At 40.7% G+C, this 16,435-nt stretch overlaps 1 protein-coding gene across 1 annotated transcript; it reads right to left on the reverse strand.

Annotated features, from left to right (window-relative positions):
* Window positions 1-10,932: 10,932 nt before the first annotated feature.
* On the reverse strand, window positions 10,933-15,580 carry cunh4orf54 (chromosome unknown C4orf54 homolog). Its single transcript, XM_030723347.1, has one exon. It carries the CDS (start codon window positions 15,511-15,513, stop codon window positions 10,933-10,935), a length of 4,581 nt encoding a protein of 1,526 aa, XP_030579207.1. The 5' UTR covers window positions 15,514-15,580.
* Between the last annotated feature and the right edge of the window lie 855 nt (window positions 15,581-16,435).

Raw genomic sequence — 16,435 nt, forward strand, 5'->3', positions numbered from 1 at the left:
GACAGAATTCAGTCAGTGCTTCCAAGATTTCTCTAATATTGAAAAACAAATCAAACTGTTCTCGACTCCCTTCCTGGTGGATGCAGAGGAAGTGGACGAGAGTCTGCAATTAGAACTTATTGATATGCAGTGTGATGATTCTCTGAGAAATCAACACCAGCTTTTGTCCCTACCTGACTTCTATCGGAGCGTGGAAAAGGACAAGTTTCCTCTGATGAGACGCCATGCAAAAAGAATGATGAGTCTGTTTGGCTCCACATACATATGTGAGCAAACATTTTCATTATTAACTCTGAACAAAAGCAGACTGAGAACCAAAATGACTGACAGCCATCTCTGTGATGTCCTCCGCATCTCAACCACCAAACTTACTCCTGATCTGCCAGCCATCCTTCAGGCCAAAGCACAGCATCACTGCTCCCACTGAGTGCAGCACTGTTCCCATTTTAGGTGAGGTAAAAATACACATTATTATATAATCATGTGTAAATAAGTAATTAATTTATAAATTCAGTCAATTTAAGTTGATAACATTTTGCAACAAACATAAATCTGTTAACAAGCCCACATACATATTTGCATAACAAGCTCACATATACCCTTCCTCTTTCCCCCTTATATTTCCCCATTTTTATACAGGGGTGTGAAGAGGGAATCATGATCCCGAGTAAGAAGCAATGTGAGGCTGCCAACAGTGAAAAGACCCGTAAAGCAGCAGAATAAATGAAAAATTGAAAAATCATTAATAAAAAAACTGTGATCCAGGCAATGTCAATGATTATTCACATGTGTTTGGTTTAATAACTTGTGATATATAAAATTTGTCCTGAACTAAGTGGCCCGGCCTTTTGTATATTTTTCCATGTGTGGCCCTCTGTCCAAAAAGTTTGGACACCCCTGCGTTAGAGCCCTTCCCAGTTCCCACGGCCCCTGAATGCAACAGCTGGGACTATGTTGTTCAGCCACTGTGCTGAGCTGTCAGTCATGATTCCACACCCCCGTCATCTGAGGCTCCGCCCCCCACGGCAGAACAGGGCCAAAAGTTTGAACTCGAAAAAAAAATCAGAAACCGCGAAAAAAAATCTGAAAGTGCAAAAAAAAAACTTGAATCTGAAAAGTAGTTTTGAAATTTTTTTTTTTTTAGTCTCACATCTTTTTTTTTTTTTCAGTTGCAAAACTTTTTTTTTCCTGTTTAAATTTTTTTTTCGGGTTCAAAATAATTTTTCAGTTTCAAAATTTTTTTTTCGAACAAACTTTATGGCCCGAATTTAGCTCCATAAAACAACCACCTGGCCGTCCACCGGAAATTGGCACCTCCCAACAACACTGCCAGCTTCCTTTTATTGAGGCTTAAGCCCAGGGAAAATGTGACCCCTTGTGGTACCACCTGTCAGCTCACCTGTGCAGGTGTCCTTGTTCATCTTCTCCGTATCTGTCCCACCAATTCCCGACAGACCTTTTGACCTCATTCAGACAGACTCCTGCCGCTGTCTCCGGAGCCGTTCAGAGGAGGGCGGGGGGGAGCGCAGTGGCATGACGCTATGTTGCGCCTTCAAAATAAAAGCACCGCAAGTTAAAAAAATTTCTCCTCTGCGGTGTAATTTTTGGGTGGGACAAATGCGCCTGTCTCCAATATTGGGGGGGACATGTCCCCTCTGTCCCCCCGGTTCCTACACCTATGCTTGAGCCCATGCCCACCACTGGAAGACATTGGTTAATAGTCACTCATGCCTACACTCACACAGATAGGGGAGAAAGAAAGCAGCAAAGAGTAGAGACAGAGAAAGGGCCAGATGCTGCACCTGGAAGACAAGAGGGACCATCTCAAAAGGTTTTTCTTTTTCTATTTTTGGATTTTAATGACTGATAGGGCCTGGTAACCTGTCCAGATTGTACCCAGCTGGAATAGTCTTGAGCACTCTCCTCCCGTAACCCCTCCATGGATACATGGATGGATCTTAATGTCAGCGACCAAAAATATCCTAAATATCTTCTCCTCAAGGACAACAACTCTGTTTGTATGCATATCAGCCCCACCTATACACACTTACTGTCTGTTTACGAGGGGCAGCCAATTAGAAGAAAGTTGTTTAGGGGGAGGGCCTTAAACAGAGATGACACACTGTTTTAGATAGTGGATGAACTGGGGCAGTGCAACAAAGCCCACTATGAGATAAATAAGAATCTGAACTGTGAATTATGGGGATCACGAGAATCATGGGCTAGTTAGAAAGCAGGTGTCCAAGAGTAAAAACACGGTGTTGGAAATTAGCACAAGAAGCCTCAATTAATCAATTAAAACATCAAAGGTTCTTACCTTTACAAATGTAAAATTTAAATTATAATATACAGCAGTGTCAGTGTGTTACTTAATATAAACTGGGTCAGTCAACAAGTGATTAAACAGTTTTCCTGTTTTTTAAGTTTTTGCAGTGCACAGCTACATTTATCACCATCCAGTGTAACATTCCTTGATGTAATCATGACAGAATGTTGACTTCACAAAATACATTTGCAAAACAGATCAAATCGAAAAACCACAAAAAGCTAAAAATAAAGAAAAAAGTCATCTTCAGCAGTTTTGGCCTTGAATAAGACCTACATATTGTTCATTGCTTCTTTTCTTTCCATCCACATGAAGCCATTGATTCTCCTCTGATCACCTCTTTATTTTCAGAGTCTCAAATGTCCACAACATTCTTCTCCATGACAAACCTTCCGTCGTTTACTCTCACAATATTTATTGTCCTAATGTATTTGGATCAACAAAAGTATTAAAGCATTAGGCCCACCTGTGGAAAAATGTATTTACACTCATACAAAACATTTCAAACATTACACAAAGAAAGAAAGAAAGAAAGAAAGAAAGAACATGCACAATCAAAAACTTAACATGATGGTAAAATGTTATAAATTTAGAAGACTTGGATGTTTTGTACGAGTATTTCCCACCTCGTGGGTGAGACATGAGATATGGTAAAGCTTTGGTTAGGCTCAGGTATAAAAATATTAAATATTATGGGAAGATGCCAGCTTGGATAAAAGTGCAGTACAGTGCATATTTCAAGCACAGTGAAACCCTTCAGTACAACTTCTGCACTGCTCTTTGAACCCTTTAGACTACAGCTAAACACATGTTACAGTAAAACTTTGAGCAGTAAAAACTTGTCCAGTCTCAGTGAGATATGTGGTATTCTTTTTTAAAACAAACACTCTGAAAAACCTACAAAGATTATTATAAAAGAATATTTTTCTGGCTTCATATTAATGATGTAACATGTTTCCAACAGTTGTTTCAAAATGAAAGAAGAATGGACTGTCCAGCAGACCCACTCTGCAACTCTTAAGTGCAAAACAATAACACATGCCGAGCATAATGTCTTAAAACAGTGAATGTCAAACAGAGCTAAAAAGTACATCAAGTTTAACAGCTGTGCTCTTTCAACCTTTAAGCAGTCACAATAAAACACCCTGTTCATCTGTTTCATCATCTAACTCGCTGTAAGTGGGAACACAATTTAGAAACCAAATTTTTTGCCACCTTATGTCATAAAAGTAACAATTGAGACCTGTTGCTTAAACACCAGCGATGTCTTTCAAAGTATACTTTTTAATATGGAAATTTACAGCTGTGAATTGAATTTGTTGTGGACAGAGACACAGATGTTTCACATTTGAATACTATTTGCATTTCCACTCCTTATCTCATAAAACAATTCTACACTAAAATAAAAATCTGTAAAAATACAGTACAATATTAAAATAAAGGAATTTTATGTGTTCATGCTTGATTGATTTTTTTCTCCATATTTTCAACCGCGAATTTAATTTTACCATTTCCCATTGATATGCCCATAAAACAAAAATGGATGATCTACAGGCCTTTTTACATACTTAAATTTTTTATTTTATTTTTTTATATTGTGGCGTATTCTTTATATTGACATAAGAAGAAAGAATAACTGGCCACTTTTAGTTTTGTATGATCACTGGTGACCTCTTGAAAAGATTCTGCTATTATATGTGTTTCCTCTTCAGCTTTCTGTACCATAAACAAATTAATTGAATATTCTGCTATAAGGTAAATGCAGGAGTAGATCGTGATGACAGATTTCCAGGATGTTTTCCATGTTCTTTATGGACATCGCACACATTACACAGCAGTAATAGGCTGATTAATTTAAAAGTGATATCAAACAAGAACTGATCAGAAAGAGTCAACTGACATATTACTAATATACAAAATATTTGTCTGACTATCTCTTGGAAATAACAACAAAAATCACAAGAAAACAATGATAGTTTAAGGGGTGACTAATCACTCTGTTAACAATGTGAACACAACGTAGGCCTGTGTTTGATTATTAATTATACAGTGCTAAACAAATTTATTAGACCACCACCCAGTGTAAGGTTTATGCCACAGCTGCCCCAAAATTATTATTAGTGGTCATTATCAATAATTATGTATTATGTTTCTGTAATGGTAAAAGCCAAAGTACCTCAACAGAATCCATGCCGACATGGGGAGAAGATGCAAACCCCACAGAGAAATGTCCCACACTGGATTCAAACCCAGGACCTTCCTGCTATGAGGTGGCACCGCTACCCACTGCACCACCATGCTCCAAATTTTTTGAATTCTAAACTATAATTGTATCCGTGAATTTTCAGGTTTATTGTTTTACAAAAAGAAAAAAAAAACAGTAAAGCATATTATTATTTTTTATTAAGATGCCAAATTACAGCTTTTTACTTTCATTCCTGAAGAGAAAATATAGTTTTAATTGTTGAATGTTATGCTTGATTCATTTCAGACTTTTCAGGGATGTGCCAGCTCAAATTTGGATATAAAAGCGTGAATTCGATTTAAAATTCTGCACTCCTGTTGAAAATGGTAAAAAATGGAGAATTCACTGAAAAGGAGGAGCCTGCATTAAAGCACGTTGTCTGTTCTCACAGTGTGGTCAGGTTTGCTTTAGAGTTGATTCCCGAAAGTGGTACTTGCAAAATGTGCCAAGGAAGATGCAGAAAATGGAAGGTGACTGAAGCAGATGTCAATACTAGTGACAGAAAGAAGACCACTCCTGATCTTGAGGCAGAGATAAATGCTTCTAGATCAGAGTCTGAGAAGGTCACCAGAATGACCATAATCAAATGACTCAATGAACAAGGCTTAAAAGGTAGAATAGCTGCTAAGGAGCCATTATTGAGGCCTGCAAACATCCAGAAACGCCTCAGATTTGCCAGGGAGCACAAAAACTGAACTGTAGCTGACTGGATGAAGGTACTCCGAATGGACGAGTCCAAGTCCAACTCTTTGGTCAGCATCATTGTATTTATGTCTGCGGAAAAGCTGGAGAACATTTTGATGCTTCATGCGCTGCACCCACAGTGGAAATTCCATTATGGTATGGGGTTCCATTTTCTGGGTAAATTGGTGAAAATCAACAGTATCAATTATTTGACCAAGAAAAAGGAATCTAGAGGACCGGAACTGATGGACTGGCTGAGTCAAAGTCCAGACTTGAATCCTATTGAATAGATTTGAGATTTAGTGGATTCAAAGATCGATCTGGGAAGTCTCTGGGAATAACTATAAACTATTTGGAACTCAGTAACAAGAGACTGTCAAAAGTACATAAACACAATGCCAGCAAGCATTCAACTGTTATCAAGGCCAAATGAGGCCGTGCAATAATTTTAGTAATTATGTGTGAGCACTATTTAGTTGTTTCAGTTTATTCTTTGCCTAATGAATAACAATATCACTTGTGTTTTCCTGTTATTATGACAGGTGGTCTAATACATTTGTTAAGCACTGTATGCATACATTTTTAATTTCAAATTTCTTTCTTTCATTATTATTTTTTATTTATCTATGTATTTATTTACAGCACAGTAACAAAACAAAAATATATACAAACTGGGCTCATTTAGAGCCTGTGTAACCTTTGGCTACTTTGTTGACACAGGATGTAAATGAGCCATTTCATACAAAGCATTCAACAATCATGTCTGTTAATACAAAAAAAAGATATGTCGAGCAATGAAGTGATCAAAACACAGAGCAGTCCGGCATACAGCTCAGTCCTGTTGGAATGAAAAAACAACAACAACACAGAATTTAAACTTCTTATGAACATGTCAACAGATAAATCATAATCACACTGCTCTGCATTTGATCCATGCAGTGAAACTACGTGGATCAAATACCAATAAATATTGGTTCCTGCAGGTACATTGGAGGACCAGAACAATTTTATGCCCCTTCATTTGCACATGCTATAGATTATAACACAAGGAAACAAGGTAAGAAAGGTCAAGCTTTCAGTAGATAGCTACCCCTACACACCTCTGATTTATGTCTTCTACTCAGTTATGATTTGAAATAAAGAGAAATGGTAAATACTTTAACATTTTCTTCTAATACAAAGCTGCACTAGACAGAACAGAGGGAACAAACTCTAGAATAGAATAGAATAGAATAGAATAGAATAGAATAGAATAGAATAGCTATGGAAGCAACAAGTGTTCCTTTCTGATATACAGCAGTAGAAGTGTTCTACTGTTTATAATACAATCTCAGTTGTGCGTGACCTATTGTTTTTTCACATCTTTATTAATTAACGAAATAATAGTAAATGTATATTGACTTTATTATAATGTTGGCTATTCCCCTCCCTTTTATATTTTATTACATACGTGAGTGTTGGCACTGTAAAAGGCTAATAGTCCAATAATAACATCCATCAGGAACTCAATGGGACTGTAGAAAAAAACACTGGAGGACAACGGCAAGCCAATCGCACAACTCACCATGAAGTGTAGACTATACTGCTGTTCTGCACAGGCCTCACCCCCCCTAATCCTGCTCATCACTAAGAGTGCATACAAATCTAGACTCATTGGCCACCTCCTGTACATGGATGACATCAAGCTGTATGCCAGAAGTGAGAGACATTGACTCACTGATCCACCTCACCAGGCTCTAGTGTGGCTGATTGGTTGCATGAAAACGAAGGTGAGCTGGACTGAAGGGATGGAGTTGCCAGAAGGCAAGGTAGCAGACATACAGGATAGCTACAAGTACCCAGGTATACTCACAGGATTCCAACAGGAGCCATGATGAGGATGCACGAAGGTTAGCCACAGGGAAATAACTCGATAAGATAAGCCAGGTGCTGAAAAGCCAGCACACTGACCCCTCGGTAGGAATACATAAACTGTACCTGTCATCCGATTCCCAGCTGGAATAATAAGCTGGCCACAGGAGGAGATAGATGCCATTCACCAGTCCTGTCAAGACAAGATAATTCTTTTATCTTGGTCCCATTATTTTCATCTCTCTCTCAGGAGGAAGAGAGAGAATTCACCCAATCAAGTTCCAGTTTCTCCAGCCCTCAGACTGCAGACTATCTGTTTACTTTATAAACGTAACTGAGCTCTCCGGTATGTGGGTCAGAAACTCAAATGAGAAGGGGAACTCCAAATGTTCCCTCACTGTACAGCTGAAGCTCTCTGCTGCTATGTGTGTTTATGTAATTGCTGATCAGAGCCATGTGAACCTGGCGTCTCACCCACTCTGCCTTTAAATGACTGCTCCTATAAAAAGCCGGCTGAGCCTGCAGGATCTGCCAGCAAGGCTCTTGATACCCAACAGCAGCTGAAGCTTGTCCACACATAACAAATGCTTGCCTGACCTTTAATTCCTGTATACATGCTGACTACACACACATACACAAACACCTTGCCCATGGAGAATCTTATATAAGGATAATCCTTTGTATCTCTGCTGTGATATCAGAATTTACAAGCTTGTGAGTGCTAGTTACCTGAGGTGTTCATCTGCAAACTTTACAATCACACCATGTGTCCTCCTACTTCAGTGGTAAATGCATATACCAGTATATGCAACCAGTCCTATTATATGATTGGCTATTTATTAAAATAAATAATAAATAGATATAAACCTTCAATGTTACAGGTTTTCTCTCAGTGTAAGCCATTTTTACACTCTGCTAAAACATCGACACTTCCAAGAAAAGACAGCACATTTGGTTTGGTGTTCAAAAATAAATAGACATCCTTTTTTGTTTTGTTTGTTCCGCAAAGGGGATGTGTTTCAATGGCAGACGTATTTCATAATTCCAATTTCCAGTACATACTTAAACAAGTGGTAGGATTTCTGTTACTCTGCCACGTGAACAGGCAGTAATTAGAATAGTTTTAGAAAATTAAGAAATTAATGTTGGTGATTAGGCTTGGTCAACAGGAGTGTCCATGTTATTTTTTTCAAATGATTATTTTTCACATATAGTTTTGTATTTTCTAAATAGTTTTTATTATTATTTTGTTTTGAATTTTTTGCTTTATAATGTAGTTTCAGAGTGGGTTTGATCATTTGGATTTGGTTTTAAATCATCTGAAAATGTTTAGCATTAGTTCAGTTTTCATTGGTTTAAGTTTTTTTGTGACTTGGGATGGTTGGGATGGACGGAATGATGCAAGGACGGATGGATTTATGTTTACAGTTTCAGTTCATTCTTGTTTTGTTTTGGGGGGGGTTAAAAGTCTAGTTATAATTTTCATTTAAGTTAATTCAAATGTTTTGCACACTTACTTTATTATGCTTTTTGTTAGTATTTTGTCATATAACCATTTTATTGATAGTTGTTTAATAACTGAATTAATCCACAGTTTTCACCTCAAAACTGTTAAGTGCTTTAATACCAAACAGCAGCAAAGTAGCAGCAGGGGGTTGTAGCAATAGTAGTACCATTAGCAGTAGTAGAGTAAGAACCAGTAATAAGTCCACATCATTAGCATGTGATGCTAAGCAACGAGTGGAATCCTCCACATCCAGAAAAGTAATCAGATTCCTTCTGTTTCTTTTCTCATTAGTTACTTTCACAGAATAAGATGTCTCATGCAGACTCCTGGTTAAAATGATATAATGCAAAGTTCTTGGTTAAACTGCCAAACGATGTGTAACACACTCAAACATACACTCACACATAAATATACCCCAAATCCAAAAAAGTTGGGATGCTGTGTAAAATATTAATAAAAACTGAATATGATGATTTGCAAACCTCATAAAGCCACGTTTTGTTCACAGTAAAAAACAGATCATGTTTAAACAGGAAAGGCAGCAACACGTCTCAGAAAAGTTGGGATAGGACCATGTTTACCACTGTGTAGCATCACCTCCTGTTCATAAATACAGTCCATAAACATGAACTGAGGAGACCATCTGCTGGGCTTTTTGAAGAGATTCTAAGTGCTTAACCAGTTCTGGGTCTTCAATCTTGTATTTTTCATTTTAGGATGTGCTAAATGTTTTCAGTTGGTGAAAGGTAGGACTCCATGCAGATCAGTTCAGCACCCAGACTCTTCTACTACAAAGCCATGCTGTTGGAAGAGCTGAAGCATGCAGTTTAGCATTGTCTGGCTGAAATATGCAAGACGTTCTGGATGGGAGCAAATGTTGCTCTAAAACCTGTATATACCTTTCATCTCTGAAGATGCTTTTCCAGATGTGCAAACTGCCAGTTCTATAGGCACAAATGCACCCCCATACCATCAGAGATGCAGGCTTTTGAACTGAGTGCTGGTAACACACATGGATGCAGGAAGTGGCATCCATGTTTTTCAAAAGGAATTTCACATTTTGATTTGACTGACCACAGAACAGTTTTCCACTTTACCCCAGTCCATTTTGAATAAGCTTTGACCCAGAGAAGACAGCACTGTTTTTGAATCACGTTCATATATGACATCTTCTTTGCATGATGGCTCTTTGCGTGTTTACACAGTGTTTAAGTGTTCCCGAGCCCATGCAATGATCTCCATGACAGCCTCATGCCTGTTTTTAATGCAGTGCCACCTGACAGCTCAAAGATCACAGGCACTGAGTTTTGTCCTTGTCCCTTGCACGCACAGATGTATATGTGTGTATGTGCTACTAATTTATGCAACTTATGATTGTACTGCTGTCCTTCTTGAACAGGACACTCTTTCAAAAGAGATTGTTATTCTCAAGAGTATTATCTTTTTCCTGGTTAATTAAAGTTAAATAATTACAAGGATTCTTGGACTCTTTTGATGATGTCACCTTTTTGTCACCATTATGTACTGTAGATGATGAGATATTCAAAGTCTTCAGAAATTTTTGTTACAGAACATTCTTTAGAAACTATTACACAGTCTGTAGACAGAGATTTTTACAAATCTTCTGCTCATCTTTACTTCTGAAAACCTCATATAAAGATGCTTTTTTTTAAATACCCAATCATGTTACTGACCTGTTGTCAAATAACCAAATTAGTTGCAAAATGTTCCTCCAGCTATTTACTGTTGGTCCCACATTTTTTGAGATGTGCTGCTGCCATCAAATTCAAAATGAGCTCAAATTTTCTATGAAATAGTAAAATGTCTCAGTTTAAATGACTGAATTGTTTTCTTTATTCTATTCTGAAAAAAATATGGGTTGATGCAAATAATTGCATTCTGTTTTTATTTATAGTTTAAGCATTTTCCCTATATTTTTGAATTATTGTTGTAAAAATAAACATAAACAGTTTAATATATCACTGTAAAATAAAAAAATGCAATGAACTTTTTCATAATGCAGCTTCCTGTTTGAAATGCTATTTTACCATGTTTCTTTTTTCACTTATAGAGTTTAGCCATTTTTATTAAGCCATTTGGTCATTTGATTGTATATTATATTATACTTTTAGTGTATCATTAAATAAATGTTATCTTTGGCTCTAATAGTCTTGAAGATGCTGTGTCCAAAGGTAAAATTCTCTATGTTTTTTTTTTTATTTGACACAGTACACAAGCCTGATTCTCTCCAATGCACTCAGACCTGCTGCATAAGCAAGCATAAGCCAGAGCTGCTCACCTGTCCAGTTGAGCTGCCATTCATCTGTGCTCCACCACGAAGCTCATGGTTGTTCCATCAAATGAGGGTGGGGCAATGATCCGGGGGCCTTGCTGGGAGGTGATGCTGATGACCGGCTGCTTGATGCTGGAAAAGCCCTGCTGCGGCCTGTTGGCAGCAGCCTGCTGTTGAACACCTGACGCCACCTGGGAAGATTTTCCAGTGGACATGTAGAAAGGACTCTCAATGTACATGCCCTCAGTCTGCTGTGAAGAGGTTTTGTCATCGCTCTCTACCTCTGACTGCACGGACATCTGCGACTGTAGAAATGCCCTGCTAGGTATCACTGAAGGTGGTGGCATGAGACCCGGGTAGATCATGTATGTGTGACCATAAAAGCCAGGATTGAGGGCTAAAGGTGAGATGGCCATAGGTACAGGTGTCATGGACGGCTGTGGCATAGGCACATCCACATATTGGCCTGTTTCTGGATCAAAGAGACGCTTAGTAGCAGGCTGCACTGGAGTGTCTACCAAGTAATAGTTTCCAGTGGTGGGATCCAGGAGCATCTTCCTCTGGGTGGCCTGGAACGGGTCCAGGGTGGGCGCTGGGGTGATTGCTGGGGAGAAGCAGTAGACCTGTGACTGATTGGCGGACATGCCCAGTGGCAACGAATGGTAGAGTGTAGCAGAAGGGATCTCTGGTGAGCGTGTCTCCATTACAATGCTGGAGTGTTTAGCAGTCTGTTTGTAGTCTTCTGGACCTCTGCTGCCAGAGTCCACATGTCCTGGAGGTGTAGTTGGGTGTGACTGGGTGGAGAACATATAGACCGGTGCTTTATCAGCAGATGAAGACTGTTTACTTTTGCTAGGGTGAGACTTGACTGGAATAGCTAAGTAGTTCTCACTGTCAGCTGAAAATTCCTGTGCAAATCTGTCCACTTCCTTCAGTCCCACTTCTTCATTCCCAGTTGGCCTTGTCTCTTTGATTGTTAATGACCTGGGCAATTTGGGGGACTTCGGTACAAAGCTTTTGGTACTAAAAGGTGTTTGTGTGATGGTGTTTGGTTGGGGCATCTTTGAAGTTGTGGAGACCTTGACACTGGAGCTGAGGCTGAACATGTTTTTGCTCTCTGTGGTGCTAGGGGCTTGCACTGACTTAGGCCTGCCATCACAGCCACCAGGTGTGGGAAGGGCTTTGAGTAGGTCTTTCTCATCCTGTCTCAGCAGGCTCTCTCCTGCTCCTGCCGCCAGTGCCTTGTCTGTGTTAGAGTGGGAGTCTCTTCTGGCGGACTTGTCCACATTAGACCCCCTTGCAGTTTCCTCTTCGTATCCTGCATGCTCCTCGCTGGCTATCAGTGAAAGCACGTGGCTGTCTGTAAGGGGCTGGGGTTCATTCTTCCTTTTCCATTCATTTTTTTCAAACACATAAAGCTGCTCCATTGTTTTCACAGCAGCCTGGAGTTTTTCCAGAGCTGCTTGGTTTGGCAACTTTGATGCAGGTTTTTTATCTATGATATCTGAGATTTTCTCTTGCTTCTTTGACGATGTTCTGCTTTCAGTTCTTAAACCAGTGTTTCCCTGTGCGGAATTATTTGGGAGCTGACATGCGGTCCCTGCAGCCCTTTGAGCATTTTTAACGCCCTCTAGTGGTGATCTGTCTGCATCAAACGGCTCCCGTTTAGTTACTTCAGGATTTCCAGATTGTTTCCCGTTAGTATTCACAGACTGACACTTAATCACTATCGGGGACACAGAATGAATATTTTGATTGGGCAGTTGCTTGTTTTGCTGTTGTTCTGGGTGGCTGTCAGCAGAAGCAATATTGGATTTATTTTCGTTGTTATCCAAAGAAACAAAGTGATAGGAACTTTTAACCAGCTTACGCACGTCTCTCACTTGATAAATGGGTGTCTGCAGCTTCCCCTTATTATCTCTAATGTCTCTAACCATGAAATGCGGAACTTTATCTGAAGACTCACCCTTCAAAGCTGTAGCAAGGGCTTGGCAATTGAAGTGATCTGTACTCGTGAGGTTGCTCGTGTTGCAGCCTATATTATGAGCGCGCAGTTTGGAGACGCCAAAAGGCTCAGTTTTATTATCTTTGACGCGCCTTAAGTTAATTTTAATTTCCGGAGATTTAGATGTAGTCAGACTCCTGGAGTCTGTAATATACAGAGAGTTGTCAGGGTGTACTTTCGTTGCACCTCCATGTCCGCACGGAGAATAATTCCTGCTCTGCAGCTGGTGTGTGGCTTCTCCTTCACTGGGTAGCAGTTGGATACTTGGCACAAATAAATGAGACATTTTCTTCAGTTTGCTGTTGTCTGCAGAGTACCGATCCACTTCACCCTCTTTGTCGTTAGCTGAAAGCAGCTTCTCCCCTGGTGTTTTACCGTTTTTATGATCCTTTTGAAACTCTAGCTCCTCATCCTTCCAACATCTGAAGGCGCTATTTTGGCTGCGAAGCAGCGTGCTTTTGGATGCTTCCCGTGCGCCTTTTTTAGTATCAATTCCAACTTCATTCGCCGGTTCCAAATTAGTTTCTGCTGCTGGAGCGGCTGTTTCTTCTCTCTGAAAGTCGCTCTTGGTATCACACGAGCCGCTGTCCACGACATCCCCTAATTCATTTAAGCATATTATGGCGTAGTCGGAGCTGCTCTCGGAAAACTTGGAGCTCTGTCTGTGCAGCTCCCTGCTCGCCTTCCCTCTGAGGCAGTCACTATCCTGGTGCAAAAAGCAGGGTGAAGGCGTCTGCTGCGGCTCACTTATTTCTCCTCTTTCCATCTTGCGCTCCTGCTCGAACTGCATCTTCTTAGAAATCACATTTTTGATAAGGCTCGAAGCAAATATAGCTTTCTTGTGTGTGTCTTCCATGGTTTTAGAGGGCGGCTTGCTGGCCCCTCTACTCTGGCCTCTTAGCAAACCGTTGGTAACTTCATCTGTGGAACGTGATCCTGTTGCGTTTTGCGTGAAGTTAGTGCGTCTTTCTCCCGCAGACATTCCAGATTTAACATTGCAACGAAAATTCAGAGTCTCTGTGAGCCTTATCACACCACTGTGGCCCTGACCAAATTTCCCCATTAGCTCTATTTTCTTTGAAGATGACGATGCGTTTTGGGGATTTTCATTTAGAGTTAATATCTTGTTGGTGGGCGCTTTGATGCTTGGCAATCCAGTGCCCTTATAACCCCTACTCTCTATGGTTTTGGCTATTTCAAATGAGGCCGCTGAGCTTTGATGAGAAACAACACTTTGGTCCATATTCATGTTGCCATATTTCAGGTCGACAAACGTGGACCATCTGTTTATCCCAACCCCATGCTCTGATGCAGAGGACTCACTGGAGGTGCTGAAATTAATGGCATCAAAGTAAGGATAGGCCAGGCTCTTGAAGGCTCTGGCTGTCAGATTGCGCACCTCCTTGTCAGCGTCGTCCAGCTCGCTGACAGCACTGGACGTGCCGCTGGAATATTCGGTGACTTCTTTCCCCCTCAATTTGCCGCCAAAGTGTAAGCGCCCGGGTGCTGCTACAAAACATTTTGCCCTGTCACACAACGTCTCTGCCTCCCCATCAACTCCTCTACACACATAGTGACTCATGTCTCCGGAGCGCCTGGCATGATAAAGAATATTTTCCTGTTCTTGGATGTTGCTAGGGTCATTTATAGCTCGAGAGGTGGTTCTGATTGACAGGTGGATCTGTCCGGTACTGTTGCCACTGCAGTGTTGCTGCTCGGGCTTTGACACACTCTCATTTGAGCTGGTGAATTTGGCCGCGTCGCGCAGATCACTTTCCAGCAGAGTGCTGACTGTTGCTGCTGCGCCCTGAGAGCGAGGCCGGTGGCCGTCCCCCCTCTCGCCCACCGCTCCATCGCCGTCAAAAGAAGCGTAATCAACAAATGAGTAAACCTGATTGTCATCTTCAATGTCCCAGCTCGTGGAAGAGCCCGCGCCGGCTTCGTAGTCTTCCTCATGGTCAGAAAGCTCTGAGAGCTGGATCTCGTGCGTGGTAATGTAATGGGATTCGTCTTCCGTTGCGCACGGAACGCAGTCATCAGAAAGCACCAAACTTACATCATCGTCCACTTCATAATCATCAAGCTCGCTTCTCCCCCCCAGATAATTATCGCCACTGTCTAACTCTTCATCTGGTTGTAGGTTTCCGTTGCTTTCTGTTTTGGACACCTCGTGCTGCGTTATGGAGCCACCCCCAGTGTCTCCCGATTTGAGAAAATCCTCTGAATTTGCATTTGAACGAAAAGGAACTGATGGTGATGACAGATCAGCGTGATGCTGTTTGACATCATCTCCACATTTCCCAGTTGTGACTTTATCTCTCGTCTTATTAGCTGTCTCGCTTTTTATCGCCAAATCCTTTCGTTCTGGTGCGCACGGCGCTCCGGTTCCACTGTTGGAGACAATTAAAGACATTTGGTTTCTCTCACTAAAACGTCGGTCTGGCTGCGGTTTTGTCGCCTCTGTCTTCACATTTACTAACTCCAAATCGACGTATTTCCGTTCATCCTGCTTCTCAGGGACATCTTCTCTTGGTTTTTGGAGCTGATCTTTCACCTGGCGGCGCGTCGCCGATATTTCCGCACAGCTTTTCTCAGTCTTCATTGCTCAAGTAGCAAATTTCAGCTCACATTTGGTGTCTGAGAGGAAAGAGATGGCAGAGATGGAGTCCGACAGGATTTCGCGGTCCTTTAGCTAGAGATGGTGCTGCGCGCAAAAGTCTGTCTGACAGACAGACTCCGATGTCACCAAAGCGCTCCAGACATTCCAGCTCATCGCGACATGAAGCCTAAAGCTGAGTATCTAAAAAGCAACAGAGACATTACTAACTACTGTCTAGGCCACATGGTTCTCAGTCTGGGGTTCGTGGACCAACGCATTTACAAAACCTGTATTTTTTTAAATGAACATCCAGTTTAAACCTGGATATTAATAAAATAATATAGCTTTTGGACAAGTCTCATCAAGACTTCACTTTTTTTTTTTTTTAATCAAACAGGCAAAGGAGTTATATAGCTTAGATATACAGTAATAGCTGCTTATAGATAGGTAGATGGAGGAGGGAGGGAGGGCGTCATTTTGTCATGGTGACAAAATGTGCTTTAAGTAGGAAGAGAATGCACGGAGGATTTTGTGACACCACTTATGAAGGCTGTCTCGCGGATACACACCCAAGTGAAAACAGCTCAGCATCAACACACCACCCGCTCAGAAAAGATCCGCAGGGCACATTTAACAGCTGAATTTTCCAGGGGTCATAAAACACAACAGCACAGCGCTTGAAGATAAGATATGATAAACTTTAATGATCCCACAACGGGGAAATCTGCACACTACAGCAGCTCAAGTACAGAGAAGAAGGACGAAATAAAATAAAATAAAATGAAATAGAAAACACTATATACATAAAAATACATCAATACACATATACAGATATCAAAAACATTATATACATTTGTAGCCGATAAAAAAAAGTTGTACACAGCATACACAGTATGCATTAAGGGTGGGAGTGACTACCTGTATA

This window comes from Archocentrus centrarchus, unplaced genomic scaffold (assembly GCF_007364275.1).
Source record: "Archocentrus centrarchus isolate MPI-CPG fArcCen1 unplaced genomic scaffold, fArcCen1 scaffold_24_ctg1, whole genome shotgun sequence".
NCBI lineage: Eukaryota > Metazoa > Chordata > Actinopteri > Cichliformes > Cichlidae > Archocentrus > Archocentrus centrarchus.

Coding starts and splice junctions, on each gene's coding strand:
- cunh4orf54 (XM_030723347.1), bottom strand. CDS start 15,513: ATGAAGACTGAGAAAAGCTGTGCGGAAATATCGGCGACGCGCCGCCAG.